This window comes from Dermochelys coriacea, chromosome 6 (genome assembly GCF_009764565.3).
Source record: "Dermochelys coriacea isolate rDerCor1 chromosome 6, rDerCor1.pri.v4, whole genome shotgun sequence".
NCBI classification, from domain to species: domain Eukaryota; kingdom Metazoa; phylum Chordata; order Testudines; family Dermochelyidae; genus Dermochelys; species Dermochelys coriacea.
This window is the reverse complement of record NC_050073.1, coordinates 20,246,054-20,271,103: the sequence shown is the minus strand read 5'-3', so window position 1 is coordinate 20,271,103 and position 25,050 is coordinate 20,246,054. Positions and strand designations below refer to the sequence as shown.

At 43.4% G+C, this 25,050-nt stretch overlaps 1 protein-coding gene across 4 annotated transcripts in view; it reads left to right on the top strand.

Moving 5' to 3' along the window:
• MOB2 (MOB kinase activator 2) overlaps window positions 1-25,050 on the top strand; it is a 166,366-nt gene that overhangs the window by 20,157 nt on the left and 121,159 nt on the right. The window contains exon 1 of one of the 4 annotated variants that reach the window (XM_043517790.1): window positions 5,429-5,630. The exons of the other annotated variants lie outside the window; for them this stretch is intronic. Within the exon in view, the coding sequence (XP_043373725.1) occupies window positions 5,614-5,630 (17 nt within the window). The 5' untranslated portion in view covers window positions 5,429-5,613. Of the gene's footprint in view, window positions 1-5,428; window positions 5,631-25,050 lie in introns of those variants that run through there. 4 annotated transcript variants of the gene reach the window in all.

The following is a 25,050-nucleotide window of genomic DNA, read 5'->3' as shown; positions in this document are numbered from 1 at the left end:
GTGGGAATGTTAGTGGGGGATTAACAAAAGCCTTGTAGCTATGGAGTTAAGCTGGGTTTGTGTTTCCAATGCCAATGACATCTTGATTTATGCATACTGAGAATGTGTGGGGTGTGTTTTCTTAGCCTGCTTAAAATCTATATTTCTTGTAGGGCTACTTGTCTAACCAGAAGGCAAAGCCAACAGCTTTTCTAAGCATAATCTTATCACACTCTTCCCCTTGTTAATATTTTGTCTGTGTTGTCAGTCTGTAAAGCTCGAGGCTTGAAGCTGTCCTTCCTTTCTTCCCTTCCAAAGCTCCAGAATCTCTCCCTTACAGAAACAAGTTGGTAACATGTGTGCAGAATACCTCCTGCACACATCCTGTTTGCTGTTTTCTTGTCTACAACAGTTCTGTAAAAAATGTAGCTGGAGGAAGTCTCATTCTTGCAGCCAACATAGTTGTTCAGTGCTGGTATAGAAATGCACATGTTCATGTGCTGCTTATGGGTTTATGGAAATACTCTTGCCTGTTGCTGGGGTTTGATTTTTAGCTTGTTTTGAAATTTTTCCAGGGTATATAATCTTGTTTCAGTTAGCATGTGATCTTGGGGATTGCCTTAGCATACCATACTAAGAATAAAACAGTCTGACAGTGGTGTGAGTATTCACTCTTATTATGAAACTGCATAACCGCAGGTAAGTGCAGAGAAAAAGTGTCTAGGACAGGAAACTTAAATTTTACCCTACATATGACTCTATTTATGTATTTTATATGTGCAGCTGGTTGAGGTGAGCAAGTCTGCAAAATCCAGGTTAGCTGCACTACTCAGTATAGATATACTGTGAATATACAACTTTGAATTACTAAGCATTACTAAGCTGCCTGCTGCTGGTGATTCTCTTGCTGGAAGTGACAATTTCTGATGGTAATAGTATAGCATCCATTGTCAGATTGTTAAACCAGTTTCCAATGAAAGGAAAAACTTTGTTTAATATTTGACCAAATATTAAAGTTTTAAAAGTGGGCACTTTTTGGAAAGTGATAGTGAAATGGCTGTATTTAACATAAGCTCTGGCACAGTATCCAGAAATGTACAGCACTAGGTTAAGATTCAGGCTTTGTAAACTGATTAGTATTTTTGGACTGGAGCAGCAGTTTGCATGGCATTTCAGTCTTTTTTTATTATTATTTTAAATAAGATTAGATTAGTATTCTGTTTTTAATGTGTGCAACGAATTGTTCTGCTGCTAAGTGAATAAAGCAAGGCACCTAAACTCTGCAATATTAGACTCCTAGACTATAAGGCCAGAAGGGACCAACATGATCATTTGGTCTGGCAGCATCACCATCTCTGCTTTGCTCTGTCACCACCTATGAGGATATCCAACAAAAGTCCCTACTTCTAGTTGTCTCCACTCGCTGGTCTTTCTCTTGGTATTAAGACATCAGGCTGGTAAACTGAGAATATGGTATGTATTGGGCACAGGAATTGATTCCCTCTGTCCAGATGGAAGGCTCTAGGATCAGATGCAGTGTGACTGGGCAGATGTAAATAAAAGCAGACCTGGTGCGCACAACCTTTTTTTCTTTTTGCCTATTGATTGCTGCTGCTTTTATATGTGCAGTGAAATCTTGATAAGAGTACCTGATTATAGAAGAACAATGGTAAAGAACCCCCCTCCATCACAGATCTCTCCTTTGTGCACCACATGGTGGTAGTCTACTGGTCACATGACTTGGGAAAGTGAAACTGGGATGTGCAGTATTTAACAGTATCCACTGCATTATGTTCTCAGAAGATTTGCTATGTGGCTGTATGAGTCTTAACTCGCCTACAGTAGGGAGTGGGTTTGTTTTCTAAGGGGGAAGGTCTTGTCTTAAACTTATAGAAATAGAAACTGTTAATTCACCCCCTTCCTCCTGGTGTGCTGCAACATATTGTGCAACAGCAGCAGTTCTCAAACTGTGGGGTCAGGACCCCATTTTAATGGGGTCGCCGGGGCTGAAGATGAAATCTGAGGGCTTCAGCCCTGGGTTGTGGGGCTCAGGTTACAGGCCTCCTGCCTGGGCCTGAAATCCTGGAGCTTTGGCTTTGCCCTCTCCCCCCTCCCCCCCCCCGCCAGCCCAGGGCATGGGGTTTGGGCTTTGCTCCTCCCCCTGCCTGAGGCTTTGGACTTGGTCAGGCCCAGGCTTGGTCCCCCCCTCACGGGGTGGTGCAGTACTTTTTGTTGTCAGAAGGGGGGCACAGTGCAATAAAGTTTGAGAACCCCCTCTTGTACAGTATGTAAGATCCATTCACAGAAGATGCCTGCAATTGCTGGGTGCAAATAGGTTCATTCAACCTGGCCTCCATTCAGAGAGCTTTCTCTTAACCACTTCTAAACATTCTGGCGTTTGTTGCTTTATCTTTATTATTCCTATGCACCATGTTATGAGAGGCAATGATTCGATACACTTGTTGCAGAACTAAGTGTACTGTGCTCAGCAACAGTGTTTCACAGCTCTCTAGTGTACTGGGAGTTGCAGCCCTGTAGGTTTATCCTGATGCAGCTGTTTTTGTTCTTTAAATGTTTCCATTGGTGGTGAGGAGGGAGTAAATGGAGCTGGTAGCTCTAGAGCCAGATTAGACCAGGTAGGTGAGAGTTTTTTGCTTGGGAAGCCCACCAAGTTTGAACAGTACTAGACCAGTGGAGGTAGAAGGGGGGAAGGGAGGATGAAGAAAAGTAAGACATTCTATTAAGATTTTCTTGTGGCACAAGAAACCTTCAGAATGTGGGTATCTATGCATGTTGTTCTTACTATAACCCTGTTTAAAGGAGTGTCTAACGCCAGCTGTGGCCGATGCAGCAAGCTGGTGTGTTGCAAAAGTGAGGCGGGGACACAAGACCTTGGTGGAGGGGTCAAAGCAGCTCTGTCCTTCTCCAGGAGAAAGAGAGGATCTATGGCTTATTGGATTACTTCTTGTCAGATCATGGCAATACATGCTTCCTAAATCCCTCAGCATAGGGAGGGAGTGGCATGTAATAAGAGATGGGTTATTTTAGGCAAACTGATTTAAACAGCCTTTTTTTTTTTTTTTGCTCTGTTTCTGCTGGAAAAGATTGGAACATTTGTGTGGGAAACGGCAAAGTTTTATCTTCCAAATATGTTTACTTTTAGTGTATTGCTGCACTCTTTTTGTGGGCAGAAGTTGCATGGAAAATCAAAACTGGACAGAGGTCTTACAGTAGGTATAGAGTAGCTTTGTTTGTTTTTGTTTTTTGCCTTGGAGGTGGGGGTTAAACATTGGCTTTTGTTGCCATTCTTCTTCTCTTCTCCTTCTCTCTCCGGTTAACCCTTTTCTTCAAACATACACTGGCTAACCATTGGTCATAAAGAGGGACGATAAGTCCAGTGAAACTTATCAAGGTGAGTGTGACTTCAGGACCTAGTCTGCAAATGGAAATCTTTAGTGTTGGCTCTGCTTTAGTCTTAAACAGCTGTGCAACTCCCAGAATTATTGTATTTATATTTGGGGGGGATTGTATCTTTTAGGGTGGGGCTTGCAGCCCTGTGAGAACCTATTGTTGATTCACCATTCAACTCCAACGGACTCTTGTATCTGTATTTTTCCTGTCTGCCATTTGCTCAGCATGTGGAACAAATGGAACTTTCACCATTGCACCAAAATTGAAAGGAACTGAGGCTATTGTCTTGCAATATAATGTAAAAAGTCCAGCACCTGGGACTGTCTTGGTGCATGGACAGTGTTCTGCAATGTCCAGGTTAGAATCTCATTCCACACTCTTGTTTCCTGGTCTGGCAGGAGCTGAGATTGCTATGCAGGGAGTGAGTTCCTTCTCTTATGTGAGTGAGGTATAATGCCTTTTTAGGTTTCCTCCCTGAATTGACTGTCTCCGGAGAGTGGAAGAAAGACCATTGCAATTTGGGGCTCTGAGACATACGAAGGATGAGTGATTTTAGGGCTCCAACAAAGAGAATCCCACAAGGAGAAGTATTTGACTTGCACAGGATATGTAAAACCACCTCCCTGTGCGCTGTGAAAGTGTAAGAACTAGTTTTATGTTTCTATAGAACCCTGAATTAGCCATCCAGCTCTTTGCAGGTGTTGCAAATATAAAACTGAGGAGAGTTGAAAGATGGTGAAATGGCTTATAGAAAGCTGACTTGTAACAGAGGCTTATAATGAGTACTCAGCGTACTTTGGAGTATTTTGTTAAAGAAAAGGCACTTTATAAAAGTAATTGAAGAAATAATTGTAGTAGCTGATCTGCTCAGGTTTGAGTTCTTTGCAGAGATGCAGCATACTTGGCAGTCTCACTTATTGCCTAAGAAGTGACGTTCAAACTCCTGCAGCTCTAATTGCAAACTTCGTTTTTTCTCTCCACCACAGTGTAATTGGGAACATTTCACCATGGGAGTGAATTTGGCAAGAGGAAAGCACTCTGTTTTCTACCCAAGTAAAGCAAACAAACAAATAAGGAAAACAAAAGAAGCTCCCTGCCTGCCCTTCCTTCCTCCCTCACTCTCCCCTCCATTTGTTGCAGTGAAGTGGCTGGCACCACTATGCTATTCTGCAGGAAAGATAGACTGTCCTGTCTGGCATTCCACACAGATGGCCTGGAATCAGTCCACAGTGGCCAAGGGAGAAAATGCCACTCTGTCAGTCCTGCTCTCTTGATTATATAGAGCAAAGGCTAACGTAGAAAAGTATGTCAATTGAATCTACTTCGTATTTCAAAAAAATACATGGCAGTTTTGTCTCCTGGGTTATTATTAGCTTCCCTCCTAATTGTCTAAGAGAATCCTGGGCTTATGCACCAGATAAATACCAGTGGGCTTGTTTGTGTTGATGGAGGAAGAGCTCTATCATGAAGTGCCTCACCACAGAGTGCCAATAGGTTATCTGAGTAAAGGGCAGGCTAAATGGGTTTAAGAGAGCCTCATGAAGAAAACCATTTTTCTGCCAGTCACCTTCCTCCTCTCTAAAGAGAAACAATTTGCCTCCACCTATAAGAGCGATCAGGTGACAGCCCCAGCTCAGCAAATACCAGTGCTGATCAGGCACTGAGTTCAGCTAGTTGCTGTACTTCCAGAGTCAGTGAATTGTGGCCATGAAAAATCTGATTTCCTCTGGTCTGAGTTAGTTCCATAGATACCATGAACCTAGGCTTGGGTACCATCATGCATTAATAACTTACGATCAAGCCCAAGCAAAATATACGGTAAACAGAGACTTTGAAAGTCCAGAACTCTAAATCAGTTTTAGGGTAGTACACTTCTTCTCCAGGCAATCAGGCATTCCCAGATTAGGTGCTTGTCTGGGTTGCTTTTAAGTAAAGCCTTCCACAGAGAATTGGGTTTGCAACTTCTGGTGGTGTGCTGATCAATTCTGTAGATAGCATGAGAGTTGACAGTTTCTCCTTTCCTGTAGCTTTTTATGTTTGTTCAGACACCATTAAGGAAGCAGAACGCCCTACTTTTAATTGAAAGATGTGGTAAGGATATTTTATATCTATCCAGCAGGCTGTGTTTAGAGTCGTGTATTGTTGTGGTAGTTAAAGGGGGAAGCTAAACTTTGTCAAGTGAAGTAATTATAAAAAGAACACTGGCAATGACCTGACGGGCTGATGCCACAACAGTCTTGGTGAGTAAATCTTTTAAAAATACTAGAACTTGACCCATAAAACCAGTTGAAATGACTGTTCATTGTATGCATTTAGAATTTGTAAAATGTCCCCCCCCATCCATACAAACACCTAAATAAAGTTATGGAGGTGGAGAACAGCTTCAGTGTATACTTAATGACTAGGCATTTGACTAGGAAATTGTGTTGTCTTCCCATAAAGTCTTTTAAAAACAGAACAACGACACACCCTTCTCATAGGGAACAGTGGCAGCAGTAGGGTTGTGCTACCTACATGGTTGCATAAAGCCCCACAACAGATGAGCACACCCAGCCTGAGCACCATCCCACGCATCCCTGTTGCCAGAGGGCTGCAACAAAGAAGGTGTTCCCTAATATCCATCCCTCTCTTTCCCCTTGCAGCCTTACCTCCTGGTTCATATAGAACAGCCTCTGGTGTGGTGGTGGTGGCGGCAGACAGTGTAGTGTCATGAGTTTAGAGGAACTTAGTCATAGGTGTGGAGATGGAACTAGATGTCTTAGTTGGCTGAAGCCCTGCCAAATTCTGTGCCAAAAATATAAAAAATTCTGCGCACACTATTTTAAAATTCTGCAAATTATTTGTTAAGAAATAAATGTGGAGGCTCCAGCACGACGGGGGGAAGCACAGGCCACAGGCTGCACGGAGGTGGGAGATGACCCTGCAGCCCATGCCTTCCTCTCCCCCCGGGATATGGACTCAATGGTGAGGCTGTGCCCCAATCCTGACTCAGCACAAGATCTGGGCCAGTTCCAGAAACACCCCAGGCCGCTATTCCTCTGCGCCAGGTGCATCAGATGTGGGCAGGCAGGCTCAGCCCAGCAGAATCCAAGTGTGGAGGGGTCTATATGTGGGATGAAAGGGTTTTGTGTGGAGCAGTCTGGATGCAGGTGTCTCAGTGGGGGGTCTCAGTGCAGGGGGGGATCTGGATCCACAAGGGCTTGTTGTGGGATTCGAGGTGCAGGGACAATGGGATTCTGCAGGGGGGGTCCAGGTGAAGATGGGGCTTGGCAGGGGGCTCTGTGTGTGGGAGGCTCAGTAGGGGGTCTGGGTGTTGGGGGAGTGGAGCATGCTGGGTGATTCAGGTATAGAGGGTGGGGCTTCTTGGGGTGGGAGGGGTCTCGATGCAGGGGGGTGGGGCTTAGTTGGGGTGGGTCAGGTGCAGGGGCTGAGGCTTGGTGGGGGTTCTGTGTGTGGAGGGGTGAGGCTCCATGGGGAAGGGGGTCTGGGTATGGGGGAAGGTCCTCATGCATGGGGGTTGAGTGGACAGGAGCATCTCCCCACACATTGACCCCTCCCCCTGCTGCTGATGGGTGATGGGGGCAGGAAGTGGGAGGGTGCGGCTCTTCCTGCAGCCGGGGAAGGTTTCTGGGGGCAGTCCTAGCCTTGGCTGCTCCTTGCAGGGGAGGAGGAAGTCTCCTCCTTCCCTACCCTCAGCCCAACTGGGACTAGTAGTTGAGACCACTGCAGGGTAGAAACCACCAGACAGGGCATCATAGGTATAGTTTGATTGCTATATTTTTGGGAGGGGGTGTGTGTATGTGCCAGTTCTCGGCTTCTCTCCCCCTGCCTGACTGGCCCTTACTGCTGCCTGGAGTCATACCTCTGCTGTCAGTGTTGGAGAGGATGGGCCTGCTTTAATGGGGGAGCCCCAGCTACAGCTGAGGAGATGCCACATGCTGGGCTCCCCCTTTCTACCCTTTCTCTTGCCCCGCCCCACCCCACCCCACCAGAGGCACTCACCATTGTATTGGAACCAGGAGGGTGGCCATGCAGGGCACCTAGCACTCACAGAAGGGGAAGATGACCAGCACTAGGACCCAGGAGGCTGCTGTAGAGTCAGTGAGCCAGAGCAGCCACCCTCCCTCACCCGGCAGGAGAGGAGCTGCTCTATGCCACCTCTTCTGCTCCCTTCTCAGGCCCAGCTTGTGGGGAGAGGAGCCAGAAACATGCCCAGGGGGAGATGAAGCGTGGGAATGATTGAGCACCCTCCCTCCCGGCAGGCTGAGCAGAGCAAGTGTTGAGTAGCTCAGCACTTGCAGAAAAGAGCAGGGGCAGTGACACTGCGTGCCCCCTCTCCCCTCTTTGGGAGGGCAGTGCCCGCTCTGCCCCTGCAAACTACACCCATGGATGTGTCCCGTTTTCCCTCCCCCATGGCAATTTACCTCTCTGCTGGCTGCTCTGGGCACTTGAAACAATGCACCTTGCTGCTCGGGGGAGGGAGGGGAGGTGTGGCTGCTCTTGCAGCGTCCCTTTGCTTCCCCACCAGAAAGTCATTTTTCTGTGGGGAAGCAAAGAAATCTGTAGGGGACATGAGTTGTGCATGCGTGCAGTGGCACAGAATTTCCCCAGGAGTAAGAGCTTACACTTGGCCCTGCTCCAGATTTGTGAATGACATGAGTGATTGTACTTAACCATTTATGGTTAAGGCCCCAATAGAGTAAAGCACATATCTACAGTTAAATATGTGTTTAAGTGCGTTGCTCTGTTGGAGCATGGGGAGGTGGCAAAGCACTTTGGGAGGAAGTAATCTTCCTCTGCCTACAATAACACATTCTGGTGGTGGCAGATCTGAAGCATTATGTTGATTCTTTGGACAGCTGAGTTTGAGTCAAGGTTGAGTGCTGTGACTTGGGGCAGTTAGAAATGTTTATATTTTGTTGGTGCTTCCTGTGGATAAAGACAAGTGCATGTCAAATATTTTAGCATTGTTTTAGGAAATTTACTTTAGGTGTCACTTTGTTTCAAAGCGGAAATGTACAAATAAACAAAGCCCTTAGCCCAGCAGTTTCTTAAAGCATTTCATTTTGCCATGCAGTCCCCCCCCAGCTCCACCTTCGAATCTCTTAAATCCCTTTTGATACTGTTTTTATATACCTTCCTGGGAATAAGAGTCCTAAAAATCTCTTGTGTTCACAGAAGCTTCTGTGCTGAATATCTCTGTAAACTCATATGCAGTGTTGTTGTAGCAATGTTGGTCTCAGGAGATTAGAGAGACAGGGTGGGTGAGGTAATATCTTTTATTGGACCAACTTTGGTTGGTGCGGGAGACAAGTTTTCAAGCTTACACAGAGTTCTTCAGGTCATCTTCTGACCTAATTCACCAGGCCACACTGCCTCCCTAGTCTAAATTGCCATATTCAGGACTACAGTCTTAATCTTGAGTATGGGCTGGGGTGCAGGGAAAGGGAGGATTTATCTAACGAGACTTCTTAGCAAGTTCCTTTCTGACTGACGCTTGGAACAACATGGACTAGCTAGCTGTAGAATGTGGAGGGAACATCTTCTCTCCAACCTAAGGTAGGAAGTTTGCAGGGGAGAGCAAGTAAAAGGAAGCGTAAAAAGTAATTCTTAGAACTGGAGAACTTAAGAGACTGGTAGTCGGATACAGAGCCTTTCACCTTGTTCACTGGAGTTAAGGATGGAAGTGAACTTAAAGTTACCACCATCAAATGGTGGTTGGAGAGTATCCATCCTAGGAGAAAGGTGTCCTGGTAATAACCAGCATCAAAACTGAAACCTTTGTTGGTATTCTCACCAGAGGGCCCGGGGGTGAATGACCATGGGAACTGACCTATTCTTTCATGGTGGGTCCTCCAGGTCAAGGCTACAATATATTGCCAGCATGGTGGAGTAAAAAGATGCATTTCTGCCATCCATGCAGTGCCGATTTTGTGGATAGAGAACTTCTGTTCTTAGAGCTACAAATTCAACAATTGTCAACATTAAAAATAAGAGAGGAAAATATTTAAATTTTAAAATGTTTATCATTATATTTCGGAACATCGTACATTATTCAATGTTTTTTCCAAAGCACTTACGCACAATGATTATAGGACTTCTGCCTGGACGCACCTTACAGAACAGACTATAGGGACAACCAGTCTGTGCAGTCCAGGAACATTGCTGCAATACTTTGCCAGCTTTCCCTGTATAGTGCTTTGACCCTGGAACACTGCAGTACTCTTTGGCAGTATGGATTAGAAAAAAAGAAAGGGGGGAAAAATAACCAGAACCTGAGAGAGAAATGACAGAGCAGAGCTAAGAGGGTTCAGGCAATCACAGTTAACGCAAGTCTTCTACCAAAATTTATAAGTTTGAAGAGAATCTACTGAAGTTTGATTGTATTACGATGTAAGTGGGTTACTAAACAATTTATTTACTGTATGTAAGTAAATAGAATAGAAATGATGGGGCAGGATCACTTTGTGAAAAGTTACTGGAATACTTGGGTATTGTTTACCCCACTCAACCTAATCTTAAAATCCTGAGAGAGAATTGATAGCAAAATAATGATTCCTTGTATCACTAGTCAAGTATTAGACAAAGTGGGTAAGGTAATGTATTTTATTGGACCAACTTCTGTTGGTGAGAGACAAGTTTTTGAGCTTACACAGAGCTCTTCTTCAGGTCTGGAGCATGTGTTTAGGGTATCACAGCTAAATAGAAGGTAAAACAGATTGTTTAGCATAAGCAGTTGACACACATTTCAAGGGTCCGTTCAAGGTGAAGTGGCTCATTAGCATATCTCCGGGCGGGGGGGGGAAGCAGCGTTCAGATGTATGATCCTGGTCCAAACCACTGAAGGTAAAGGGAGCCTTTCCGTTGACTTCAGTGGGCTTTGCATTAGGCCCTCTGAATTTGAAAAGCCAGTTTTCTTTTGTGTTGTAATAGCATTACCAACATGCCTCATCAGCTCTCATTCCTGGATCTGTGCAGCTGTTCGTTTCAGAAGATCTCTTGGAGATTGCATGTATTACTTTATAACATACTGAATATAAATTGGTGCCCCAGTTCTCTAGTGACCTGGCTAGCATAGTCTGGTACTTACGGCCAGTGTTGAGAGAGGACCCATATACCCTATAACAGGAAGTGGTTTCCTTCAAAGTAAGTCCACAAATATCTTCCATGATTAAGGGCTTATTTTACCCAATTTATAGTAAAAACCTTGATGGCAGTGTTACACTCAAATGTTTCATCCTTCACTCTCTCAGGTCTTTTTGTTTAAGAATACAGACCCATTTCTTTGGGGGAGAAAAAGGTATGTCAAACTTTGGACCTAACCAACTTCCCAAATATCCATTCTGAAATTCTCTGTACTACCTGTGCAAGAGCATGCACACATACAATGTGTGCATATCTGACACTCCATTTTGCTAGTCTTGCCCTGTAGTGGCTGTAGCGTACAAAGAATTTAAGTTTAATACTACTATGCAAGTCTGAGTTTTTTACTGGTTACCATGTATGTATACATGAGTACAGGCCATGTGGGGGCTCTTATATCAAAGTATCATCTCCTAAATATAGTTAAGAAGAAAAATGTGGTAAAAATAAGGGGTTTGAAGAGCCATCTGACAATCAAAAAGAAGCTCTTCGAAGTAATCAGCCTTATGTACTAATTTGTTATATTTCTTCTTACAGATAGAGAAATATACTATTTTGTTGCATAAAGTTCCACCAGAAGGTAGACTACCATTACCTGTCCAACAGGATCCAACAACATATAAACTGAACACTTCTAACAAGAGAAAGTTAAGGGAAACCCTGGCTAGTGAGAATGCATCTATTTATGAGCAAGTACATAGAATAGCTGCAGTTCATCTCCCCTTTCACTTGACTTGGCAGGCGAAGGGACGCTGGATGGAAAGAGCTGCATGGCTTGTTAGAACAAGGATTTCTACCCTAGCCCAATTCAGGTGATTGATATGAATATTTTTTTTAGTGGGGTGAAGAGGAAGGAGATATTAGAAACTAGACTCCAGGTAATACCATTTTTGTAGTTATCCCACAGTGGTTCTCTCCTGGTAATTGCACTTAAAATCAAAAGATGTTATGAAATACACAACAGGAAGAACAATTAAGGCACTGGACAGGGAATTGAACATAAGAATGGCCGTACTGGGTCAGAGCAAGGGTCCATCTAGCCCAGTATCCTGTCTTTTGGCATTGGCCACTGTCAGATGCCCCAGAAGGAACGAACAGAACAGGTAATCATCAAGTGATCCATCCCGTCGCCCATTCCCAGCTTCTGGCAGTGAGACTTGGGTTCCTTTTTTGGCTCTGCCACTGACCTGCTGGGTGAACTTTGGCAAGTGACTTCAACTCCCTGTGCTTTAGTTTCCCTGTCAGTAAAGTGGGGAACCTCCTTTGTAAAGTACTTGTATAGCTGTTTTCATCGACTCTCATACAGCTAGGTGGTGGTCGCTATTATTCATACTTCTAAGAATATCAACTAGATAAGCAATTGATTGAATAAGAATGCTTTGATATTAATGTGTGAGAGAAATAGCTAGACAGAGGAATGGATAGATGAGCTACTTTTTTCAGAAGGTAACTTATCTTGGTTTACTCTTCAAAAACGGAGGGTACTGCAGGGTGCAGCATATTGCAGAGGTTGGGATAAATGATACCACACGTGCAGAAGGAAGATTCACTACACCAACAGGGTAGAAATCAATGGTTGGCAGGCACAGCAAGGACCATCAGCCAATTGATGGGTCCTTTGTGGCAGCCAGTCGGTTCTGTTTAGTGAGGGCAACATCTGTCTATCACACAAGACTTTCATCCAGCTTTGGACAGAATGATACTGTGGTGATGGCAAAGATGTCCTTCAGTTTGAGACTGCAGTTAAGCTTTAGTGAAACAATCTGCAAACCTTCTTAGGCTCAAGGTATGTCTAGTTTTCTGGAAGAAATTTTGCATTTATCTGTTATTTCTGGAGAAGCATGAAGTCTTGCAGGCTGTCTGCGTGTGTGCATGCGTGTGCGTGTGTCAGTCTCTCTCTCCGTGAATAGATTGACTTGACTACTTTTCTCCCTTTCATCCTGGCCTGGTCATGACACTTCATCCTATTGATGTTGCTTCATGAAATATGTTTATAAATGTGCATGCACGGACTTGCAAATCAGCAAAGAGGTGCAGGGTGATAAACTAACCTGCTTCTGTATTGTTCATGTTCCTCAGAGAGAATGAGTTAAGGGAATCAGCTCCTGTAACTTATAGGTTTTATTGCTTGAGGTCTGAAATCTTTCACTTACTTACCATGTGCTATTTTTTTTTTTTTTTTGGGTGATCAATTTATCGCAATTCAAGTGATTAACTCAAAAGCAATTTAACTTGATTAAAAATTAATTGCAATTAATCGCAGTTTTAATCAGACTGTTAATAATAGAATGTCAATTTAAATTTATTACAAATATTTTTGGATGTTTTCTACGTTTTGATTTCAATTAAAACACAATACAAAGTGTACAATGCTCACTTTTTTTTTTATATTTCTTACTGTAAAAAAGAAATAGTATTTTTTCAATTCACCTCATACAAGTATTGTAGTGCAATCTCTTTATTGTGGAAATGTTACTTAAAAACATAAATTTTTTTTACATAACTTGCACTCAAAAACAAAACAATATAAAACTTTAGAGCCAGAAGTCCACTCGGTCCTACTTCTTGTTCAGCCAATGGCTTAGACAAACAAGTTTGTTTACATGTATGGAAGATAATGCTTATTTACCATGTCACTTTCAGGTGACGTGGTAAATAAGAAGCTGATCGCATCGTCTCCCATACATTAATTACATTTTTTTAATAGTTTGACAGTCCTAATTTTTGTGTGGTGAAGCTAATTTTTTTTTTATTTGCCTGCAGAGTACTGCTAAACATGATTCTTTGTCAATAACTTACTCTGACCTTGAAATCACCTTGTTTTGCCCGTCTGTTGAATGGGGATGGCTTATCTACCTTTTTTTTTTTTAAATCTACACACATATATATATATGGGGTATAGAACGAGAGGTAGTATCTCTGAATGCGAGGACAGTTTCACTCTGAGGGTATGTCTACTCTTCAGTTACACACATGGTTGGCCTGGGCCAACTGACATACGTTTATGCTGTAGGGCTGGTTTAATTGCAGTGTAGAATTTCGGGCTCAGGCTAGAGCCTGAATTCTAGGACCCTGCAAAGTGGGAGAGCCCCAGAGCTCGGGCTGTAGTCCAGGGCGGCAAGTGTACACTGTAGTTAAACAGCTCCACAGCCCAAGGAGCCTGGGCCAGCTGCAGGTTTTAATTGCAGTGTGGAGTACGCTGAATGATTCTGTTTAATTGGTCCTCACTTTGCATCCAGCTCTCGCCTCTGCCTCCAAGGAGCTGTTAAATGTGTGGCAGCGGCCACGCATGGCAACACTGCTTCCGCTGCCTGTCTAAACCAGGTGGAGTGTAACTATGAGGGATAAATGCCCATTCCCAGCATGCTAAGGCTGCATCTACACTTGGCGTTAGGGTGGTATAGAACTAAAGAGCATCCGTCACTTTGGTAGTACCATCTCAAGTGACAGTTTCCTGGATTAAGAAATACCAAACAAAATATGAAAGGCAATCCAGGCTTTTGGACGACTTCGCTATAGGATATTCAACCAACATACCATCAAACTGCCAAAATGGATGATGTACTGTGCAGTATGATAGCATCCCTTTTATTATGGTGTGAAACATGAACAGTTCATTGAAGACTCATCCACTTGAAAAATTTCACATGTCCTTTGAAAGAGCAAAACCAACGAGCATCAAGGCAATGATTGAAGCTCAGCTTAGATGGACAGTCTCATCAGAGTGGATGGTGCTAGAGGATTCTTCATGTCTATGGTGAGCTGAAACTTGGAAAGCGGAGTAGGGGTTGTCAGTGTAAAGGTTTCAAAGACCCCTCCCCCTTAATCAGAATAGCAATATTTATGCTGCATAAGTTGAGAACTTCAAAGACACAGCCAGGGACAGATCCTATTGTATAGCAATTATCAATAAACATTATGAACACTTTGAGAAAGACAGATGTGAAAAACTGATTGAAAAAAGGACCAACTGTCATACCAAGTCTTGAGTGGGAGCCTACACTCTGTTCTTGAGAAATCCTCCTTGCAAATCTGAGCATACAGCCACAAGAGAACAGATGAGATGCTGCAGCGTCCTTATCAGATACAAGAGCTTTTACTCTAATGGTGTCACATGGTGGCTGACCTCTGTAATTGAAGTAGGTCCTGTTCCCCTATGTCAGAACAGGTGTTCCCATTCTGTCAGTTTAAAAGGGTGGGGTGGCATCTAGAGGCTATAAAGGTTCCCAATGAGAGAGTCAGTGAGAAAGATACCTCATGATTCAGAAGAATCTGAGATCATGGATTGGTGGAGCAAAGGAAAAGGGCAGATAATCACTGCTTGGGAGAGACAGTCTGCAGAGAGCAGGAAGCTCTGCAGACCTTCACTTGGGTAATAATGAGGAATTGGCTAGGAGACCAGCAAAGGGGCTGGTTTGTGGACCTTCCTGAGCCAGTTCTGGGAGGGGGGGAAAGGGCTGAGTTGTTGGACTATGTTTTAGGCAGATAAGTCATGGGACTGATCACTTTCAGGTGGATGGCCTGGACAATGGGGACCTGGAACAAGGGCTGAGAGCAATTGGGAACTGAGTGCTAGTCTACTCGTGCATGAGGAGCATGAAAAATTTCTGTACATTTCTGTGTTGTACTGTGGGGAATTGAGGGAATGGCTTTTACTATGAGGGTTTTATGGATTATTTTATATGTACGTGGTACTATGTCCAAAGATAGGATTTTGAGTAGACATTGGGGGAGACTTTTTTTTTGTTTAATTGGTGAACTGAAGGGAAGCTGAGGCAAGCACACCTGACATGCCATGGCCTGCCACAAGAGAGCACTCCAGGTGGGGCCACCTATGACAAATGGCTATTCAGTGTCTTCAGAAATGGCTTGATGGTCTCAGTTCACTTCCTAGCTGACAGTTTCACTGATCATACGACCTACTATATTTGATGCGTTTGTTGGCAAGTCTTGGGAAAGAACTGAGTGGTCTGCAAGACTGATCTTAATGCTTTGATCCTTGTTCAGTGATGGAATCCTTTCTAGGAATAACTGTCCCAAAAAGAAAAGGAGTACTTGTGGCACCTTAGAGACTAACAAATTTATTTGAGCATAAGCTTTCGTGAGCTACAGCTCACTTCACGATGAAGTGAGCTGTAGCTCACAAAAGCTTTTTAGTCTCTAAGGTGCCCCAAGTACTTCTTTTCTTTTTGCGAATACAGACTAACACGACTGCTACTCTGAAACCTGTCCCAAAAATGTATGTGGAAGCTTGTCCTACTGATGCCTGTGAAATACCTGTTCTGAGGATAGTTTACCAACTTAGTTTTCCAATTTAGGTGCTGTCAGTGCAGTGCCCACACCTTTCAGAAATGCTCTAGAATAAACTATACATCAGTCGTTTAATTCACTTAAATTGTGTTTAAAGAGCAGGATCAGGACCGTCTTCTTTTATTCAAGAAGATGAGCCTAACCCTTGGAGAGTATCAAACAGGTATTAATTCAATTTGGTATTTGAGGGAAGAGCAGATGAGGGGATGAAGTACATTTTTATGTAGCAGCAGTATTTTTTCTATCTTAAATAGGGAATAACAATCGTTTAAGGGAAAGTTCAGCGGAATGCAAGAGAAGGAGCTAAGAGAAGGCTTGTAAACCCAGATTCACTGTTCCAGAAGCCCAAAGGAGGAATTATGTTTGTGATATAAACTCCGTTGTCAGCCTCTATAAGGAATCTTGCAAATTAAATAGGAAGCGTATTTTAAAAGGGGATGTTCTGAACAGCTTTTACACCATTTGGTTTAAGCAGCAATTCTAATGCTGGGGCACAGCCTTATTTGAAGAAACAATACTTCACGCAGTAATGAAGAACCCAGGCACTCTTATTGTCTCATATTTGCAGCCACAGTGTGAACTGGCTAGTGCCAGACCTGAATGTGTACTGCAGTGACAGCATTAAATCTTTCTAAGTAAACTAAATGGAAGGGTTAAGGAACAAATCACTTAAAGGAAACAAGCTGAAATTTTTGTCTACGGATGTCTCCATCTGGGCTTCCTCAATACCAAGAATGTGCAACCAGAATCATTTCTCTAAATTAGAAGTGGATTTTTAAAGCCAGGTGGTCAATGTTGCTGCACTTTGACTTTAGATGTGTACATTGAAATAAGTAGCAACCATGCTGTAGCCCAAGAAACAAGTGTGTGGGTGTGCTAAGACCTATATTCTAAATTGTCAAAGGTAGTGGTCCAACTTGGCTCATCTTACAAAGTTGTTTATAGAAGTAAAAAGTTAGAGACAGAAATACTGGATCATATAAATTAAACTGTGGTAAGAAGTGAGCTTCCCTGTTATAACTACTGCTGCCACCACAGTCTTTTGGCCTGAGCCAGGGAGAAAGAAATAGATGACATCACCAGCTCCCTTGGCTTCAACTGAAGTTTGAGCTACAACTAAATGTGAATCTGAGGTTCCTCCTTTCATTCCCTCCCTAGTCATTTTCCCTCTTCATGTTATGTCTCCTTCATATCTTTGTCTTCTCTCTATGTCTGGTTTAGATGCTGAGACAACTCCACATTTTGCAGCAATGCTGTGATCTTGTGACCAGAAAGGCAAACTGCAAGCAATGTCTTACAGTCCAACATTGGTAAAAGTTTGCCAGGTCTCTGAGTCTGAGAGAAACCACATGCATGACTGTAATTTTTCTTAGCAGCTAGGTTGCAAGCAAAAGTAGGTATCAGACTGAATCCACATCAGGTATTTTTTTACTATCCTTTCTCTTTATGGTGGCTGCCTTGTTTTATGTTTAAGGCAACGGGGTCAGACTTCAGCAACTCAGAAACTTGTAATTAACTTTCCCTTTTCTTTCAAAAAGGAGAAAAGAAAAAATTACAAGGGAAATCTCTTTTGCTTTTTAAAAAGGCCTGCCTTAATTCTTTAAGTTCCAAATGCATTACATGTTTTCCTTTTTCTGTATGTTTTTATAAAAGGTTAAAATGATTTTGAATGGTGGTTGTTAAAATGGCAGTAAACCAGAGGTAACTTTACACAAAATCCTAGACCACAATTAACTTTTGAATGTTGTAACAGTGAAAAAGGGTTTCACTGACATCTTATCTCTTACTGGGACCCCCTTATCAGAACAGAAGCCCAAGAGCATAGAAAATGATGCCATTTATTGGTCATAGGACACTTGTAGTGAGTTGTTCAAATGTATGCATGTCCACAAACAAGCATGCTTTTTGCTTAACCCTCACATGGAGTTCCTTCACTTATTTACATAACACTCTAGGGTCTTACCTTCTCTGCCAGAATAAAAGAACTTAAATTTTCAGCCTTGAATCACTTTCCTTTCCTTTTTGAGGGAGAGATTTTGCTGCTGAGTGCTGTGGTTATGAAACATCACCTCATTTCTTCCTGATTTATGAGTGGTTGTGGGTGGGATTTTTGATTTAAAACCAAATTTCTCATTGTCAAAATATAAAAATAGCATCTAACGTGGTAAGATACATCTCATTGGAACATAACATTTCAGTGAAGGAACTGAGGCATTTACCAAACAGGAAGCTATTCTTTCATTTGTCGCTTGCTTTGCCCTTTAAGCATGCCTCCATATGTTGTCACTTATATAGCTCTTCATAACTTCAGAACGCTTTACAAGAGCAATATAATATTTCTCGCAACACTCTTATGGTGTAGATATTATCCCCATTTAACAGATGAACATACTGAGATACTGACTAGCTCAAGGCCACAGAGGAAGTCAGTGTCAGTTCTCAGAGTAGCAGCCGCGTTAGTCTGTATTCGCAAAAAGAAAAGGAGTACTTGTGGCACCTTAGAGGCTAACAAATTTATTTGAGCATAAGCTTTCGTGAGCTACAGCTCACTTCGTCTGATGCATTCAGTGGAAAATACAGTGGGGAGACTTATATATGCACACGGAGAACATGAAACAATGGGTTTTATCATACACACTGTAAGGAGAGTGATCACTTAAGATGAGCTATTACCAGCGGGGTGGGGGGGAAGGGAGGAAGAAAACCTTTAGGGGTGATAATCAAGGTGGGCCATTTCCAGCAGTTGACAAGAATGTCTGAGGAACAGTGGGGGGGGGGAAATAACATGGGGAAATAGTTTTACTTTGTGTAATGACCTATCCACTCCCAGTCTCTATTCAAGCCTAAGTTAATTGTATCCAGTTTGCAAATTTAATTCCAATTCAGCAGTCTCTGGTTGGAGTCTGTTTTTGAAGTTTTTTTGTTTTAAGGATAGCCACTCTCAGGTCTGTAATCGAGTGACCAGAGAGATTGAAGTGTTCTCCAACTGGTTTTTGGATGTTGTAATTCTTGACATCTGATTTGTCCATTTATTCTTTTACGTAGAGACTGTCCAGTTTGACCAATGTACATGGCAGAGGGGCATTGTTGGCACATGATGGTATATATCACATTGGTAGATGCGCAGGTGAACGAGCCTCTGATAGTGTGGCTGATGTGATTAGGCCCTATAATGGTGTCCCCTGAATAGATATGTGGGCAGAGTTGGCAACAGGCTTTGTTGCAAGGATAGGTTCCTGGGTTAGCGGTTCTGTTGTGTGGTTGCTGGTGAGTATTTGCTTCAGGTTGGGGGGCTGTCTGTGAGCAAGGACTGACCTGTCTCCCAAGATCTGTGAGAGTAATGGGTCGTCCTTCAGGATAGGTTGTAGATCCTTGATGATGCATTGGAGAGGTTTTAGTTGGGGGCTGAAGGTGATGGCTAGTGGCGTTCTGTTGTTTTCTTTGTTGGGCCTGTCCTGTAGTAGGTGACTTCTGGGTACTCTTCTGGCTCTGTCAATCTGTTTCTTCACTTCAGCAGGTGGGTATTGTAATTGTAAGAATGCTTGATAGAGATCTTGTAGGTGTTTGTCTCTGTCTGAGGGGTTGGAGCAAATGCGGTTGTATCTTAGAGCGTGGCTGTAGACAATGAATCATGTGGTGTGATCTGGGTGAAAGCTGGAGGCATGTAGGTAGGAGTAGCGGTCAGTTGGTTTCCGATATAGGGTGGTGTTTATGTGACCATTGCTTATTAGCACCGTAGTGTCCAGGAAGTGGATCTCTTGTGTGGACTGCTCCAGGCTGAGGTTGATGGTGGGATGGAAATTGTTGAAATCATGGTGGAATTCCTCATGGGCTTCTTTTCCATGGGTCCAGATGATGATGTCGTTAATGTAGCACAAGTAGAGTAGGGGCATTAGGGGACAAGAGCTGAGGAAGAGTTGTTCTAAGTCAGCCATAAAAAGGTTGGCATACTGTGGGGCCATGCGGGTACCCATCGCAGTGCCGCTGATTTGAAGGTATACATTGTCCCCAAATGAGAGAGAGTTATGGGTGAGGACAAAGTTCAGCCACCAGGTTTGCTGTGACATTATCGGGGATACTGTTCCTGACGGCTTGTAGTCCATCTTTGTGTGGAATGTTGGTGTAGAGGGCTTCTACATCCATAGTGGCCAGGATGGTGTTTTTAGGAAGATCACCGATGGATTGTAGTTTCCTCAGGAAGTCAGTGGAGTCTCAAAGATAGCTGGGAGTGCTGGTAGCGTAGGGCCTGAGGAGGGAGTCTACATAGCCAGACAATCCTGCTGTCAGGGTGCCAATGCCTGAGATGATGAGGCATCCAGGATTTCCAGGTTTATGGATCTTGGGTAGCAGATAGAATACCCCAGGTCGGGGTTCCAGGGGTATGTCTGTGTGGATTTGTTCTTATGCTTTTTCAGGGAGTTTCTTGAGCAAATCGTGTAGTTTCTTTTGGGAACCCCCAGTGAGATCAGAGGGTAATGGCTTGTAGAAAGTGGTGTTGGAGAGCTGCCTACTAGCCTCTTGTTCATACTCCGACCTATTCATGATGACGACAGCACCTCCTTTGTCAGCCTTTTTGATTATGATGTCAGAGTTGTTTCTGAGGCTGTGGATGGCACTGTGTTCTGCATGGCTGAGGTTATGGGGCAAGCGATGCTGCTTTTCCACAATTTCAGCCCGTGCACTTCGGCAGAAGCACTCTATGTAGAAGTTCATCCTATTGTTTCGACCTTCAGGAGGAGTCCACCCAGAATCCTTCTTCTTTTTGTAGTGTTGGTAGGAAGGTCTCTGTGGGTTAGTATGTTGTTCAGAGGTGTGTTGGAAATATTCCTTGAGTTGGAGACGTTGAAAATAGGATTCTAGGTCACCACAGAACTGTATCATGTTCGTGGGGGTGGAGGGGCAAAAGAAGAGGCCCCGAGATAGGACAGATTCTTCTGCTGGGCTAAGAGTATAGTTGGATAGTTTAACAATATTGCTGGGTGGGTTAAGGGAACCACTGTTGTGGCCCCTTGTGGCATGTAGTAGTTTAGATAGTTTAGTGTCCTTTTTCTTTTGTAGGGAAGCAAAGCGTGTATTGTAGATGGCTTGTCTAGTTTTTGTAAAGTCCAGCCACGAGGAAGTCAGTTCTGGAGTTGTAACTCAAATTTCTAGTTTCTGTCACATCTGCCCAGAAGTACACTGCACTGCCTCAAATGAATCAAGAACAGAAATGTTGAACAGAGAGGATGCTGCTGATACTGCTTTTATCACCAGAGTAATAGCATAACCATGGAAGTTCATGTGAATGGAAGGAAGTGTGGAGGATTTCCTGCATTAGTTCTTGTGATGATTGGAGAGATTCTCCAAATTGTTGCACAAGCAATAGAAATTGTCAGACTGGGGATAAGTCTTTGTTGTGAAGCAGCATATTTCCATTTGATATCTGTTTACATGCCATATTTAGGATGCTGTATTAGTGAAGAAGTTGGAACTACACAGTTACGATGACTTGCTAGACCAGTAGAGTATACTGCTTGTCTTTTTGCTTTGGTCTCCAAAGGTGGTATTAGGAAGTCCTAAAACCATAATGCATTATTGCTTAAAAACATCCTATAAGAACTGCATCTTTAAAATCTGCTTCACCCTTGTGGGAAGAGCATCAAGTAGGCATTAAAGTGTGTGTGTGTGTGTGTGTGTGTGTGTGTGTGTGTGTGTGTGTGTGTGTGTGTACACGTGCAGGTGCGCGTGCGCGTGCGCGCACACAGCATCTGATATAAGGTCCCAATCCCTGATTGGGGCCTTTAAGCAGCACAGTGATTAAAAATATTAATAAAAAGGAAAGATGTGAGTGTAGTTGGGACCACAGTACAGCATCTGTAGACAGATCTCGAACAGTTATTTGCTTTTCCTTATAGATACAAATAGCTTTGATTGTTGTTGAAGTGTACTCATTGCTGTCCTAGATCAGATTATGAGGACAGCTATTAGGTATTTGTCATAACTGCTGCACCAGGGTTTGTAAACTGAATCCAGTGAAATTGTGGTGTATAATCTCTGCCCTTTGGCTGGTGGTATGACTGCTGACGTAACTGTTCATCAGAATCATGTTGATCTTGCATTCAATGTCCTGTATTCTTCACACCTTTTAAAGTAGTCTTACGTTTGTGTCTGTAGTTCCCTAATCGGCAGCAGTAGCTTGGTTCTCTCCCCAGCTTGGTTCCTTTCAGTCAGTAGCACAGCTTTATTTAATTCTGGGATACCACAAAACTTGGTTAAAAAAAAAAAAAGCAGTTTAACTTCAGAAGCTGTACCCTGTTTGAGTTGCATCATTCTGAAACTTCAGATGGAAAAAGAATTTCTCGTATGTACTCTCCTGCCTCTTATTTCTGACTTGTGATTTACTGTAAATTTGCCTAAGGACTGTAATGGGGCATATCTTAGAAATCTGTGAATAGTCCTTGCCTACATTTTTTTTAAATTCAGATTGGCCTATCTGAGCCTTCTGCTGGCAGTGTCCGTTTGGCTGAAATGTCAACTTGGGTCTGGTGAATGAGGCATACCATACAAGGAGCAAGGCGATGTATGCTCCATTTCACTTGTATGACCTTGTGCAAGTCACTTAACCTCTGTCTCAATTTTCCAGCCTATAAAAAGGCGATAATGGTGCTTAGCTACCTTGGTAAAGCGCTTTTAAACCTATAGATAAAAAATACTATATTGCCGTTGGTCAAACCTGCAATGTGATTCATTCAGAAATCATAAAGCATTTTTATCTTGTTCTTTAATGCTGATTTTAATGATTGGGGACTACCCGTCTAACACTGATATTTTTGGGTGACCAGAGTAATCAGTAAAATGGATCACTTGCAGAGTCCAATAGTATACTTTAGAGCTGTTTGTTTCAGCACAAAAGATGATTGCTATGTATGAAAATGGCTTAATGCTCCTAGCTAACTTTTGCAAACAAAATGCTACCACTATAAGACTGGCTGATTTTTTTCCTTCATAAGGGAAACCCTATGGTAGCTGTGGATAACCCCTTGTGAATCCATGCAGACTAGAACACTAAGGGCTTGTCTTTACTCGGGGATACTAATGTTCATTAGCGGCAAAGCATCCTGTGGCACCTTATAGACTAACAGACATATTGGAGCATAAGCTTTCATGGGTGAATACCCACTTCATCAGATGCATGATAGCTAACATTCATTAGCTATCCCACTGTAAAAACATAGTGGAGACAAGGCACTATGGTTTTTCTGTGAGGTATGCTTGAGAATTCAACACAGGCCAAGGAGGGGAATATTGCGGACCTTGCTTAACTATTTTACAGTAAACTCTAAAAGTATCTTGTCTCCACTTAAGATTTTACAGCAAGATAAGTATTATGTGTTTTCACAGTATAGAAACAAAAAACAAAACAATCCCCCACCATTACCTTTTTAAGCACTGAAGACAAAGAATGTGTGTGATGTTGAGCATGGTCCTCCAAACCTACAGTCACAGGGTACGCTGGGGGGCGGAGGGGAACAACCTGTGGCACTGTCTCAGAGCCTGGGTCGGAAGACACAGGCTCACCAGGTCTTGTGATGCGAAGCTAAAAATATCATTGTAGATGTGCCCACTTGGGTGCCAAGGCCCTCCCCCTCGCTGGGTTTCAGAGCCTGGGCTCCAGCCAGAGCTGGAATGCCTATACTGCTATTTTAAGCCATGCAGCCCAAGCACTACAAGCCCGAGTCAGATGACCCGGGCTCTGAGGCTCGGTGCCATGAGTAGTTGTTTGTTTGCAGTGTAGACATACCCACAGTACCTTGTACTCACACAGTAGTGTACCTTCACGTTCCATGGATGTAGAGGAATGGGGAAAGTGAACTGAAAAGCAGTCTCTGCATATGGAGTGGTAATGCATAGAATCTCTATTGGTTATGATTTACTTTTCTGCTGTTTAGTAGCACCGGAGAGTGAAATTCTACTTTGCAAATTGTTGCTTTAGAAATGTGCTGAGCTACAGCATTGCTTATTTGCAGATCTTTGATGCCAGTTTTCTAAGAGCATGGCTACACTTGCAGATGTAGAACGCTTTGAGTTAAACCAACCTTTGTAGAGCGCATTAGGGAAAGCGCTGCAGTCTGTCCACACTGACGGCTTCAAGCGCACTGGCATGGCCACATCTGTGGCACTTGCAGTGGTATTGGGAGCGGTGCATTATGGGCAGCTATCCCAGCATGCAAGTGGCTGCAACGTGCTTTTCAAATGTGGGGGGTGCAGTGTGACAGGAAGTGTGTTGTGTGTACGTGGGGGGAGAGTGGGTTTTTGGGGGGCTGAGAGCATGTCAGCATGCTGTAAATTCTTCAGCAGCAGCAGACTCCCCCCACACCGCCTCGCTCTCACACACAGCATTCCACACTAATGGTTGCTTTGTCTAGGAGGAGATAAGCAGCAGGCTGTCAGAAACAGAGCTTTCAACGGGCATTTCTGCATTCCTACAGCCGATTCCAAACAATGACGAGTGGCTACTTTAATCTAAGGGGATTATGAGGTGTTTCCAGAGGCTGATCAGAGCACAGTAAAGCAACACCTCGTTCACACTGGCGCCGCGGCGCTCCAGTGGGGGCGCAGCAAATGTTATTCCACTTGCCGAGGTGGAATACCAGTAGCGCTGTAGCCATGGAGTCGGAGCGCTCTACGTGCCTTGCCAATGTGGACAGGTAATGAGCTAGTGCACCCGGGGCTCCTTTATTGCTCTGTTTCTCGCAAGTGTAGCCAAGCCCTAAGACTGCTAAATCCAGGCCTGAATCAGAGTAGTTGGTGCTCCTTATTCTTGCTCCTGAATCTTGTTAATCTCCAAACTGGTTCCATAACATTACTTTAAAAAATGTACTTGTATCTGCTAATCTTCCCATACCTGTGGCTGAAATACACGTACTCAGACACGTGGGTACAAATATATGGGTACACGCAGACATGGACTACTGCATTAAGCAACTGAGCTGTATGTTTTGGGTCTCATGTTCCTTGTATCAGCTGGGAGGCTCACACAGCATGTTACAATATCCATTAAGTAACAATAGGTAAACATTTAGAGGGTGAGTAGTGATATGAACCCTAATGTGAAAAGACATTTTTTCTTTGCACAAGCCACTGACATGAATATGACTGCCAGTGTTCACCCAGTGTCAAGAGCTTACTTTAGTTTCCTGCTGGAAAGAGCTCCTCAACCAAAATCAA